The sequence below is a fragment of the Stomoxys calcitrans genome, chromosome 2 (genome assembly GCF_963082655.1).
Source record: "Stomoxys calcitrans chromosome 2, idStoCalc2.1, whole genome shotgun sequence".
Taxonomy (NCBI): Eukaryota; Metazoa; Arthropoda; class Insecta; order Diptera; family Muscidae; genus Stomoxys; species Stomoxys calcitrans.
The window spans coordinates 100,394,121-100,407,096 of record NC_081553.1 but is presented as its reverse complement, the minus strand read 5'-3'; the positions used below and the strand labels follow the sequence as shown (position 1 = coordinate 100,407,096).

General features: G+C 43.2%; 1 protein-coding gene across 1 annotated transcript; it reads right to left on the bottom strand.

Annotated features, from left to right (window-relative positions):
- On the bottom strand, positions 1 to 12,489 carry LOC106093463 (homeotic protein bicoid). Its single transcript, XM_013260519.2, has 4 exons — positions 11,845 to 12,489; positions 5,861 to 5,936; positions 4,804 to 5,792; positions 1 to 783 (listed from the first exon to the last, which is right to left on the bottom strand). The coding sequence occupies exons 1-4, from the start codon at positions 11,959 to 11,961 to the stop codon at positions 523 to 525; spliced, it is 1,443 nt and encodes a 480-aa protein (XP_013115973.2). The 5' UTR covers positions 11,962 to 12,489; the 3' UTR covers positions 1 to 522.
- Positions 12,490 to 12,976: the final 487 nt, after the last annotated feature.

The following is a 12,976-nucleotide window of genomic DNA, read 5'->3' as shown; positions in this document are numbered from 1 at the left end:
AAAAAGAAAACTTAGTGACTATGACTTATTGTAAAGAAGAACAAAAGATTAAAACGAAAATTGCCATAACTTAAATTCGAGCCCATACATTCACTGTGGGCAGTGGTGCAAATTCATGGGCTCTGGAATTTGCAGCTCTGCTGAATGAATAACGAATCGAAATTAGAGCAATTTTCGGTTGAGTTTGGAAACTTAAAGAAAAACATATCTTAAACTATGGATGGATGGATATGACTATTTTTTTTTTTTTTTTTTGAAACAAAGTGCACACCTTTGAAATTGTCTAAAACAATACAAAAAATTAGCTTAAAACTTAAAAGTAGAAGAAACATTACAAACAAACTTACATACAATCACTTATAGACTATAGGTAGATTAACAAAATGCTATATAACAATTGTGTTTGGAACTTTGTACAATCAAGGAACAACAGATATTAAGGTTTTAGTTCTAATTCGCCTTTCCGCGGATCACAGCCAGTTAGACATCAATCAGTTATTGATGTATCGATTCTTGGACCGATTAATTAAAACAATAGGCAAATTGTTGATTATTAGTAGATGTACTACGATGATTAGTATACGCATGCATTATCGTATCCATCGTACACTGATAGTTGGGATCATTGGGATCACCGGAAGTCATTTTTTGATATTTGGCAAAGGCCCCAGTACATTCCTCCATGATGCTAATGGCCGCTGTGGAGCCGGAAGTTTCGTTGCCGATTGAATTGGTATTGCCACAACCATCGTCAGTACGGTTTGCATTACTGGATACAATAACCTGAAAATAAAGGGAGGAATATAAAGGATAAGTCATAAATACCATAAGAAAAAAGAGCTTTTAAAAATTAGTTATTTTTCCTCCCGGCAAGGGATAGCTGTTAGCACCACACAGGCCGGAACATTGAGATCCGATATGTGTGATGTTCATGCTATCACAAGAAGCTTAGCTGCGAGCTACCGGGTGCGTCCACAGGTTGCAGATAGGGGAATGCTCCATATGGAGTAGCTGCAGCGGTAGTCGCGGACAATCAGCGGTATCGAACGGAGAGTCTCAGTGAGAGGCCGGGCGGCACCGGCTTTTGCAGAAAAACTGAGTGCCTATGATCCTCGATATGGCAAGGCCAGTTATTGGCGCATTTAAATAACCAATGGCTACTCTGTTCCCATAGCGACCGATCCTTTGGACCGGAAAGAGCTTGCTCACCTACGGGAGCTTGAAGAAGATCGCCACCTCCACATGCATATGGGGCTACATAAACAACAACAACACACAGATCGAATGGTTGTGTGGTAGTGGAATGCTCCATAGGCTGCAACTGCAGTCGCGGACAATCAGCGGTATCGAGTGAAAAGTCTCAGTGGGAGACCGGACGGCACTGGCTCTTGGTTAAATACTAAGTGCCTATGATACTTGAAGTTTCTCGCCTATCTTCCAGTGAAGTTTTTCGTGATAACGAAGAATACCACACGGATTGGAGCTCAAAGTTAAAGCTTTTATGGTGCTAATAGTTAGCCTGTGCCACATTTGTAAGTGAAGTTAGCAATCCTCGTCTTGCTCAAATAGGCGAGCATGCTCTATCCAGTCCAAAGGACCGATCGCCACGGGAACATGGTGGCCATTGGCTATTTAAAGACACCAATAACTCGCCATGTCATATCGAGTATCTTAGGCACTCAGTATTTACGCAAGAGCCGCTACCGACCGGCTCTTCACTGACACACTCCGCTCGATACTGCTGATTGTCCACGACTGCTGCTGCAGTACACCGCAGCGCAGAACAATCCTCGTCATGCTCAAATAGGCGAGCATGCTCTATCCGGCCCAAAGGACCGATCGCCACGGGAACATGGTGGCCATTGGCCATTTAAAGACACCAATAACTCGCCTTGTCATATCGAGCATCTTAGACACTCAGTATTTACGCAAGAGCCGCTGCCGCCCGGCTCCTTACTGAGACACTCCGCTCGATACTGCTGATTGTCCACGACTGCTGCTGCAGGACACCGCACCGCAGCGCAGAGCTTAGCATGTCCGCCTACGACGCGCAAAAAAATGTTCAGCGGTGGCTATCCCCTTCTAATGCTCGCGACATTTGTGAGGTACTATGTCAAGTTAAAACTTCTCCCGAAAAAGGTGTCGCATTGCGACACGCTGTTCGGACTTGACTATAAAAGAGGCCCCTTATCATTGAGCTTAAAATTTGAATCGGACAACACTCAGTGATATGTGAGAAGTTTATCCCAGTTCCTTAGTGGAATGTTCATGAAGCACTCCATTATCCGCACCCTGTGGACGCGTCCGGTAGCTTGCAGCTAAGCTTCTCGTGATAACGATGAACAACACATAGATTGGAGCTCAAAGTTCCAGCCTATGTGGTACTCATAGATATCCCGTGCCACATTTGTAAGTGGAGCTACCGCTCTCTCGTGAAGCTAAATAGCTGGGCGTTATTCTTGACCAGAAATTAAACTGGAGAAGAAACGTTGAGGAGTCAGTCAAAAGGGGCATGAATGCACCCTACTCATATCGCAACTCGATAGGTAGGAGTTGAAGATTTAGACCAGGGACGATCCACTGGATGGACACTGTTGTGGTTCGGCCGAACCTCATCTATGGTAGCCTGATGTGGCACCTGACAGCACTGAATGCAATACATTATCTGAGACCTTTGCACTTTTACGTGGAATACGCGGCGTTACAGACTTATGAACATTCGTTTGAACACTCGGGGTAGGAGTTTTTGTTGAATTCCTAGAAATTTGGGAGTTACAAAGACTTCTGCAGTGTCATTCCGGCTAAGGTTTTCCCGATCCTCAGGGCCTTGGATGTGATCCTGAGTCGGGATCTGCGGCCCTCCCAGGCTGTCAAAATTTTTGTAGACAATCAGGCGGCGCTGAAGGTGTGGCTGCGGAACATGTGAATTCGAAGTTTGTCGAGAGATGCAAGAAGCGTCTCGGGCGTTTGGGGCTGTTCTCAGAGTTTTGTGAGAACTCGTCGGCTGACGAGCTGGTCAGGTTTGGATTGCGGATGGATTCTGTAAGTGCGACGCCGATGGTGATCTCCCCTCTGTGCTGGCTGTTTTGGATGGTTGTTGTTGTAGTAGTGTATTGTGGCATCAATCCTTGTTCTATAGGAGTTGAGGCAACTGCATCTGCCGTATCGTAATGGAGCTAGAATTGCTCTGGTTTGTGGGGAAGGTCAATTTCTTCAGGTGCGTTGGAAGCCGATCGTTCTCCAAGGACCACAATCAGCCGGTAGCTATTCACCGCATCTGCTGCCGCGTCTGCATGAAAGTTGTCTAGACCCGCTTGATCGCTCTAGATCACGTAGAACCACCTTAAGCCTTCTGAGCGGTGGATACCTATTCACAAGATGATGATTTGGATGATTGCTCGGAGCGATTAGGATTTCTGCAAGGAATTGGGTACGTTCGTACATCTTATGGAGCAATGTATGTACCTCTTTTCTTCACTGAGATCTCTAGATTTTTTCGAACCCCAAGACATTCTGGACTTCTATAAGGGCCTGGGATGGCTGACGGTGAGACTTTTATGGTTTCTATTCCGGCTTTTCTTTTAAATTAATGTTTCTCTACCTGTTTTTGTATCTACTCTCTCTCTCTCTCTCTCTCTCATATTTAATTTCTTTCTAGGACGAACACATTGGACCAGAGATTGTTGTTGTAGCAGTTTATTACGTTCTATCTTTCGTCTGCTTGATTCTGTTGAGTGTCGAGACCCAGGAACTCTGCGACTAAGATGGGGTGTGTCCACAGGGATCTGGGTCTGAGTCGAGTGGGTCTGGCCGGGCAATTAAACAGGTATCGTGCGGTCCCTGGTTACAATCGGGACATACATCTTGCACGTCGGCATCAATCCTATCTATGTGGGAATTGAGGCGACTGCATCTGCCGGGACGCAATTGAGCCAGAACCACTCTGATTTGCCGGGGGAGGTCGATTTCTTCGTGTGCAATGGGTCGTTCTCCAAGGACTACAAGGACCAAAGATCTCCGAGTGAAGCGGTTGACAATTGCGGTTTTCAGGCGCTTGTCCTTTAATCCAACCTAACCTTGGTGAATTGTGATCTACTATCAAGTCACATTCAAACCCGAATGATAAGACCTAAGACACTTTTGGAAACATATCAGATCAAAGAGATCCATCAAGCTGTCCCATGTCAATTTGTTAAGTATCCCGAAGTAATTGAGCAGCACGAAGACTAATTTAAAGTCGCATTCTTGGAATGCGAGCCTATAATCATCCGCCGATAATCATGCCATTCCATGGAAAATGGGACTGTCATCCGCAGTAGCAAATCGCCCAAGCACAGGGCCCGATGTTGTTGTTGTAGTAGCCGCATTTTCATGTGGGGTGGCGATCCTCGTTAAGCTCCTGTAGGTGAGCAAGTTCGTTCCGGTCCAAAGGACAGATCGCCGTAGGAACAAGATGGCCATTGGTTATTTAAAGGCGTCAATAACTCGCCTTGTCATATCGAGCATTATAGGCACATAGTATTTGCGCAAGAGCCGGTGCCGCCCGGCGTCTTACTGAGACTCTCCGTTCGATATCGCTGAATGTCCGCGACTGCCGTAGCAGCTACTTCGTATGAAGCATTCCACTATCCGCAACCTGCGGACGCGCCCGGTAGCTCGCAGCTAAGCTTCTCGTGACAGCAATGAACACCACACAGATCGGACATCAATGGTCCTGCCTGTGTGGTGCTCATACCTATACAGTGCCGGTGATAGCCCGATGAATTATGAATAAAAAAAAAAAGAACTCAAATGTCTACATACCCGTAATTTTGTCTTGGTCTCATCCAGATCGTCACCAACATCGACATTATTAGCTCCTCCAGCGCCATTACACAGGCTGGCATTGTCATCATTTTTGGGGGTTAGTGGTTCGTAGACTTCAGAATTCGGTGACATAGCACTAGATGCCTCCACCGTCGTCGATCCTGCTGAATTACCACGCCCAGCCACTGATGGCATACGCATGTAGTAGGGATTATTGAAATTATAATCGGGGTCTTCTTTGATCACTGTCGTCTGGGGTTTGTGTTGCATCTGAAATTGATGGGGATGTGGACTGTGATATTGTTGTTGGTGTTGATGCTGATGATGTTGCAGACTGCTGGGTGGAGGTGGTGGCGGATAGTATTGAGCTCCGGCAGCATTGGCCGTAGCGGTATACGGATGACTCAATGAGGCATGGGAGTGATGACCATGATGATGATGATGATGATTATGGTGATGTGATGAATGCGATGCATGATGATTGTTGTAGTAGTATGGATTAAAGGCCGATTCGCCATAGTGATCCATGAGATTTGTAGTTGGGGTTGTCGGCGTTGGGGATGGCGTTAAAGTATTTGGAGTCGTTGTTCCATTGCCATTCAAATTTAACGATTGTAAACTGGGAGGGCCACCTGAAGACGATGAGGATGTGCTGGATCCATTGCTGTTGTTGCTGCCACAACTACCGGCACTACCATGTGCTTCCGTCTTGATACTAGTGGAAACAGATGGTGACATGGGCATACCATCACAGGAGAATTCCTTTTGTTGATCCGATTGAATTTTGTGACGTCGTCTTCGATTTTTAAACCAAATCTTCACCTGTGCAGTACCCAATGCCAGCTTGGCTGAGAGTTCAGCCAGCCGTGATGAAGTCAGATAACGACCTTGCAGGAAATGTTGTTCCAATTCAGCAATCTGTGCACTAGTAAATGTGGTACGGGTGCGCCTAGGACGGCGCATAACCAGGGTATCCGAAAGGTCATCTAAAGGAAAGAGGAGATCAAATGTGGCATTATTTTGAAAATTATATGGAAATGCGAGGGTAACTCACCTGGTTTGGGAAGTTGGTTGGGTATGTAGGGACGTATATAATTATAGTTGATTGCACCAGTACGTTCGTCAAAAAGCTGCAACAATAACCAGGTTAACTTTAAACATTAAAAGTCAATTTGAGGTTGACAGACAACAAAAACAGCTTAATGTCATTAAATTAAAGTTTGCTATCAATTCCATTCTTTTTTTTACACATTTAGCGCACTTTATATCAAAAAAGTCAACTCCGTGTTGACTCCGGGCGCTGGAAACCGACAAAGTCTGTACTCTGATGCTGAAAAACTTGGATGCACCGTAATGGGGTCTAAGGACACTATTAAAATTCCCGCTGACAAAAAAAAAATGGGCAGAGTGACCATGTTACTGAAGAGAGCAAAGGATTCCAATAAGCATTGGCAGAACAAATAGACGACTACGTTATGCAACGTAACGACGACGCAAACCAGGATAACGCGATAATGGATCTACATGATCCATTTAAGATTTTTAACGTTGCAAGAGAGAACCTCTATATCAAGCGAATCTAGGCAACATTTATGCAGATACAGTAGCAGATGCGGTGAAGAGCTACCGGTTGAATGTGGTGAACTGTTGAGAATGACCGCCTCTCATTGCACCTAAAGAAATTGATCTTCCCCAGCAAACCAGAGTAGTTCTGGCTCAATTACGATCCTGCAGATGCAGCCACCTCAACTCCTAATGAGCAAGCATTGATCCCAACGTGCAGGATGTGTGTCCCGATTGTGATCTGGGACCAAACGACACACGCCATTTCTTTAATTATCCAGCAAGACCCACTCACCTCACACCCAGATCCCCTTGGACACACCGCAACTTAGTCGCAGAGTTTCTGGATCTGGACACATTGCTACAACAACAACGTTTGAGAGGATTAGGTTAGGTTGAAAAGGATGTTAATCCGCCCCATGTCACTATGGACATACACCTAAGCCAGTAATCGGCTTGTTGTGTGCTCTAAATACTAATAAAAAAAAGTAACCTCGAAAAAGAAAATCTGAGTTAGGAATTCCGTGCTGCTTACAAAATCCTTCATTGCTTTCCAATGCCATGCCCTTTATTTGGTTCATGTCTGGTATTGTGTCAACACCTATGGAGGCCACCGTAGCGCAGAGGTTAGCATGACCGCCTATGACGCTGAACTCCTGGGTTCGAATCCTGGCGAGACCATCAGAAAAAAATATTCAGCGGTGGTTTTCCCCTCCTAGTGCTGGCAACATTTGTGAGGTACTATTCCATGTTAAACTTCTCTCCAAAGAGGTGTCGCACTGTGGCACGCCGTTCGGACTCGGCTATAAAAAGGAGGCCACTTATCATTGAGCTTAAACTTGAATCGGACTGCACTCATTGATATGAGAGAAGTTTGCCCCTGTTCCCTAGTGGAATGTTCATTGGCAAAATTTGCAAAATTTTGCTATGTCCCGGTATCTGTTAGACGCAAAAACCGGGCAATGACAAAGGAAATGCTCCCACGTCTCATCCTCTTCCCCTCATGTCCTACACATGCTATCACTTGCCGTACCAATTTTATATAAGTGAGCTCGTAGTCCTATGTGTTTCCCATTATCATACGGAGAGCTATACTGACCTCCTTCTTACTTCCTTTCAGTAATAGCCTCGTCTTCCATCGATCTTTATCCACCCATAGAATTTTTGCCGTCCTACTGACCGTTTTGCTGTTCCACATGGCTGCATGCTAATTCTTCGCCCACGTCCTTAACTCGGACTGCGTCGACCCGAAAGGCTTCGGGTTAACCAAGTTTGTTGACGGCAGTCCTCTGGCCTTCACCACCAAATCGTCTACCCTTTCATTCCCCCTTACTCCGTTATGGCCCAGCACTCAAACGATAGTGATTTTGCCTTCTTACACTGCAAGACAGTTCATGACCTTACCGTCCTGGTTGTTATTGCCCTAATGGCAATTTTACTGTCCGTAAAGATGTTCACACTCGATGTCCCCGCGTTAGAACATGTAAAAACTTCTCCACAAAGAGGTGTTGCACTGCGGTACACCATTCGGACTCGGCTACAAAAATGAGGTCCTTTGTCATTGAACTTAAACTTGTATTGGACAACACCAGTTGATATATAAAAAGTTTGCGCCTATACCTTAATGGAATGTTCATTTGTATGTAAGAGTGTTCTACTTTTTCTACCAGAAGAGGAAGCTGCATACCTGATTTAAAGCAACCTTAAAAACACTCACGGAGGATACGGTCCGTAAAGTAAGAGATTATAGTGAATTTCTCCCCAAAGAGATTGACCAAAGCTACAATCGGAAAGATCGCCTGAATTTCCAACTCACGTAACTGGAACCTCCTTCGAGACATGTCAGGAGAAATATATAGATGTTAAGAGACACGACCCGACAACACCTCAACGTTCCACTGACAGCCTCCTTATGCTTGAAGGATGCTGTATGAAACCCGGAAATACTCTGAGGCATCGCTCAAGGTCAGGCGATACCCTCACTGATATCTGTTCTTAATGCAACACAGGACTTCATTACACCCCGTAACGGTATGACTATGAGCATCACACAAGCTGGAACTTTGAGCTCCGGACGCGCCCGGTAGCTCCCTGCTAAGCCTGCGACCTGCGACGGCGACTCCGACGGAGTAGCTGCAACTGCAGTCGCAGACAATCAGCGGTATCGAGTGTAGAGCATCATTGAGAGGCGGGTAGCAACAGCTCTTGCATTAATAATAAGTGCCTATAATAGAGGTATGCACGTGAGTCGTGAGTGAGATCTAAATCCAATCACGGGATCGCGCGTGACCGTTATTGAATTAAAATTCTTCGTGAGTGAGTAAAATCATGCTCATCACGAGACACTGAGTCATGATTTTCTCGTGAGTCCTAATTGTCACGTGAGTAGTGATTTATTCATGAGTTGTGCATGAGTAAAATTTTCGTCGAAGTGAGAAATACACATCGAAGAAACTTGCATACCTGCTTAAACGCAGCATTAAGAATAGTCACAAGCAGCCTCCAGATGAAAAACATCAACCATCTTTACTAGAAGGATAAGATTCTTAAAACAAGAGCCTGTCCACTGACAGCTTCCTCATACTTGAAGGATGCTGTATGAAACCCATTGCTCAAGATTAGGCAATACCCTCGCTGATATCTGCTCTTAATGCAACTCAGGACTCCATTACACCAATCAGCTTCCCGCACGGGATGACTATGAACATCACACAAGGTGGAACTTTGAGCTCCAATCTGTGTGGTGTTTTTCGTTATCACGAGAGGCTTAGCTGGGAGCTACCGTGCACGACCACAGGTTGTGGATAGTGGAAGGCTCCATATGAAGTAGCTGCAATTGCAGTCGCAGACAATCACGGAGCTTGGCAACGATAGCCATCTCCATATGCAAATGTGGCTACAAAAACAACCAATCACCTATTTACACCAATCCCATGGCAGCCGGTTGTACGTACCGGATTAACCCGATAGATTTCTTCATCGGCAAGCACTGCCGCTTCAGTGTACAACAAACAACAACAACCTATTGACTCGCATTGAAACGGCTACATTCCTGCAGCTAGGTCTGGAGCCTGCAACCCAGTCACAATAATTTCAGATTATATCAATCTGTATAGTATATAGCTGTATGTATATAGCGATATTGACTACAGCAGCTTCTTCCCCATCGGGCAGAGGACAGACTCGCAACAATGTACAATATTACAAGAAAGGCGACAATAGCAGCCGGTTGTTATCGGCAAGGGCTGCCGCCTCAGTGTACAACACACTGCTACAACAACAAGAAAGGCGAGCAAACTCCAAGTAGCTGCCACAAGACAGATATTCAGATCCGAAGATGGCCGTAGTCAATAAGAATGCTAGGCTGTCAAAAGATTTTGACGCAAATGGATTTGGATATTGACGAGGTAGTAGAGTGTCTGATCGAAAGCCTCATCCTGTTCTCAAGACTAGGAAGAATCATATAAGCCTTTTTATCTCCTATACCCGAACGAAGGTTCTTAAACCGCTACTCTTTCCCATTTGGAGTTTGTTTCCCATTTCCAGCATACCACTAACAAAAATTGCGTATGATTAGAGATGGGCTTCTACCGGGTAAATACCCAACGCTTGGGTAAATGCCCAATAAATACCTTTTTTGGATATTTATTTTGGGTATGTATAATTTTGCAGATATCTTGGGTATAAAAACATTTCTCAAAAAATTTTTGTTGATTTCGTATTTTTTGTATATAAACCTGACCTTCTGATCTCATAAAATCGGATTTTAGTTATATATAGACGCTTTATAGACCTATCTCCCGACTTCTAGTCTTGAGGCAATAAATTGGTTATTTTTCATCCGATTTCGATGAAATATGGCACAGCGAGTTCGGTACCCCTGTAAACCTTTTTGTGGAATATCGCATAGATCAGACCATATTTTGATAAAGCTGCTATATAGATCGACCTCCCGATGTAGTGTATTGAGTCCATAAAAGGAGCATTTTTCATCCGATTTTGGTGAAATATGAAACAGTGCGATTTGATAGACCTGTTTGTTGAATATCGTCCAGATCGAAACATATTTGTATATATCTGACATATAGACCGATCTCCCGATATAGAGTATTGTATAGAATATTGTGTGGAGTATCTGGTTTACATTCCCTACATGGCCCAATCTGGACGATATCCAACAAGAGGTTTACAGGGGTACCGGAATTCGCTGTGCCAAATTTCATCGATGAAAAATGCTTCTTTTATAGGCTCATTACACAATATCGGTAGATCGGTATATATGGCATCTATATTCAAATATGGTCCGATCTGTATCACATTTGACAGGAATGGGTAGGGATCAACCAGAACTCACTGTGCCAAATTTCACCGAATTCAGGTAATAAATGGATCTTTTATGGCCTCAATACCCTATATCGGGAGATCGGGTGGTTGGTCTAAAGGCAGCTATATCCAAATATAGTCCGATCAGAACCGCACTTCACAGAAATGAATAGAAGTCTACCAGAACTCGCTGTGCCAGATTTCACCGAAATCGGAGGAAAAATAACCAATTATGTGCCTCAAGATTTTAAGTCTGGAGATCGGTCTATATAGCGTTTATATATAACTAAAATCCGATGTTATGAGATCAAAAGATCAGGTTTATATACAAAGAATAGGAATTCATCAAACATTTTTTGAAAAAATTTGTGATGAACAACACTACTCACCGCCTTAAGGGTATATATCAGGATCAACCCAGAACTTCGCCCTAAGAAATCATCCACTTTGGAAATCTGCGCTTACAACAACAATATCACCAAACATATTTTAGCCATGGTCTATCTAAAAACCCTAACGATGGCGTTTATGCACTGGAGACACCTTGCCACAAAAAGGAGCTTGCCAAGGTACGCTATACCACATGGAAGTACGTCACCACAAGAAAAGCAATGGTCTGAATAAAAAACCCTATTAATCCACAGTTTTTCTGATTCTGGATCTAACTAAGATATTTGGTGTGTTCCAATACTCCACCCAATTCAATGAAATCCACCGGGGTGAGCTCTCTCCTCGATACTGTTTAGTCTATACTTTATTTTTGGAGATCGCTCAAAGGGGCCTAGATGCGCCGATATACAGTGAGCGCCAAAAAAAAGTGAATTTATTTTATTGTGCTAAGATTTTCACATAGGCTACACCGTTGGTTGAAGCATAATTTTCTTGGCCAAACTTCCCAAAAATTTAACTTTTAAAGTACAACAATAACCTGATATGTAATGATACTGCAAGGTCAGCGGCCGCAGCGATATAAAGGAAGTGATTCCAAAATTTTTAGACATTTCAATAAAGACAAAATAACTGCAAAATATTCATCATCTATTGTATAAACATTTCGTGGGCCTAAATTCAACACGGCCTAAACAATTTCGTCAATTTTTTCTTGCAATTTCACGTTTAACCAATTTTAGCTCAAGAAAATTTCACACTTACCAAATCAAATGGATTCCGAAACTGTGGCGGCAATTGCAACTGGGGATGAGGATGTGGATGCGCATGCGGATGCGGGTGTGGATGATAGAAATTTTGATCTGGTGGCGGTTGCGCCATTTTTACAAACGTAACGACGGCTCTCTGGAAATTCGTTTCTTTTTTGTGTTTCACTTTTTCGCACAATTTACTTTTTCGTTCACATTTAACACATTTTGATAATAAACAAGAAAAATGTATGCAATAAAAGCTGTTAGCGTTATTGAAATTCTTCTTTTTTTCTCACTTGTCGTTCCTGTTTACATCTTTTTAAAATCAACTTTAAAAATTTGGAAACGAAGAAATTTTTCAAAAGGGTAACACAAATAAAATAAAAAAAATAAACGAAGTAGGGAGCAGAAAAAAAAATTGAATTGGCATAAAACCAAATGTCCAACTGTTGAATATCGGCTTGACGTACATATGTTATAGTCAAGCACAGAAAATACAACAACTCAAGTTTAATGTCCTCTGCACCTCGGCCTTCGTCATTTGCTTTATAACACGATTTCTATGTCGTTCTTCAATGTGTTTGATTCTCACGAAAAAAGTGTTCTCACTGATTGAATTCAAATGACCACAACACAACAAATACTATGCCGAGAGTTAGGTTAGAGTGAGTCAGTTGCAGCCCAGACGCATTTCGAAAGCTGCCGTTACGAGAGACAAATTGTCACAACAACAACAAGAAATGTTAAAACGAAGGTAAAACTGTGACAATAACTCAACGAAGAATGATCAATTCGAAAGGCAAAGCGATGACAACAGACATCAAGTGGATGAAAAAAGACCAATTAGTGCTTAACGTAAGGCAAACACAATTACCAAAATAAAATACATATTAAGAAAAATTTAAATATTTTGTAAAAAAAAACTTTAAATTAAATTAAAATGATTCAAATTTTTAAAATATGTCAAATGAGGTAAATTGTTACTGAGGATTCCGGTAATTGAACTAAATCACCAAGTAAAAGCGTGCTGTTCGGCCGGGCCGAATCTTAGGGGTGGTACTTAATTCGTTTTTAGCCTAATTCTATCATGATTACCCAATCCCATGGCAACCGGTTGTACGTACCGGATTGACCCGATGAAGTCC

Excerpts from the sequence above, each read along its gene's own strand:
- LOC106093463 (XM_013260519.2), bottom strand. The coding sequence starts at position 11,961 with ATGGCGCAACCGCCACCAGATCAAAATTTCTATCATCCACACCCGCAT. Across the intron at positions 5,793-5,860 it reads CAACCAACTTCCCAAACCAG|ATGACCTTTCGGATACCCTG; the intron begins GTGAGTTACCCT and ends TCTTTCCTTTAG. Across the intron at positions 784-4,803 it reads AGACCAAGACAAAATTACGG|GTTATTGTATCCAGTAATGC; the intron begins GTATGTAGACAT and ends CTTTATTTTCAG.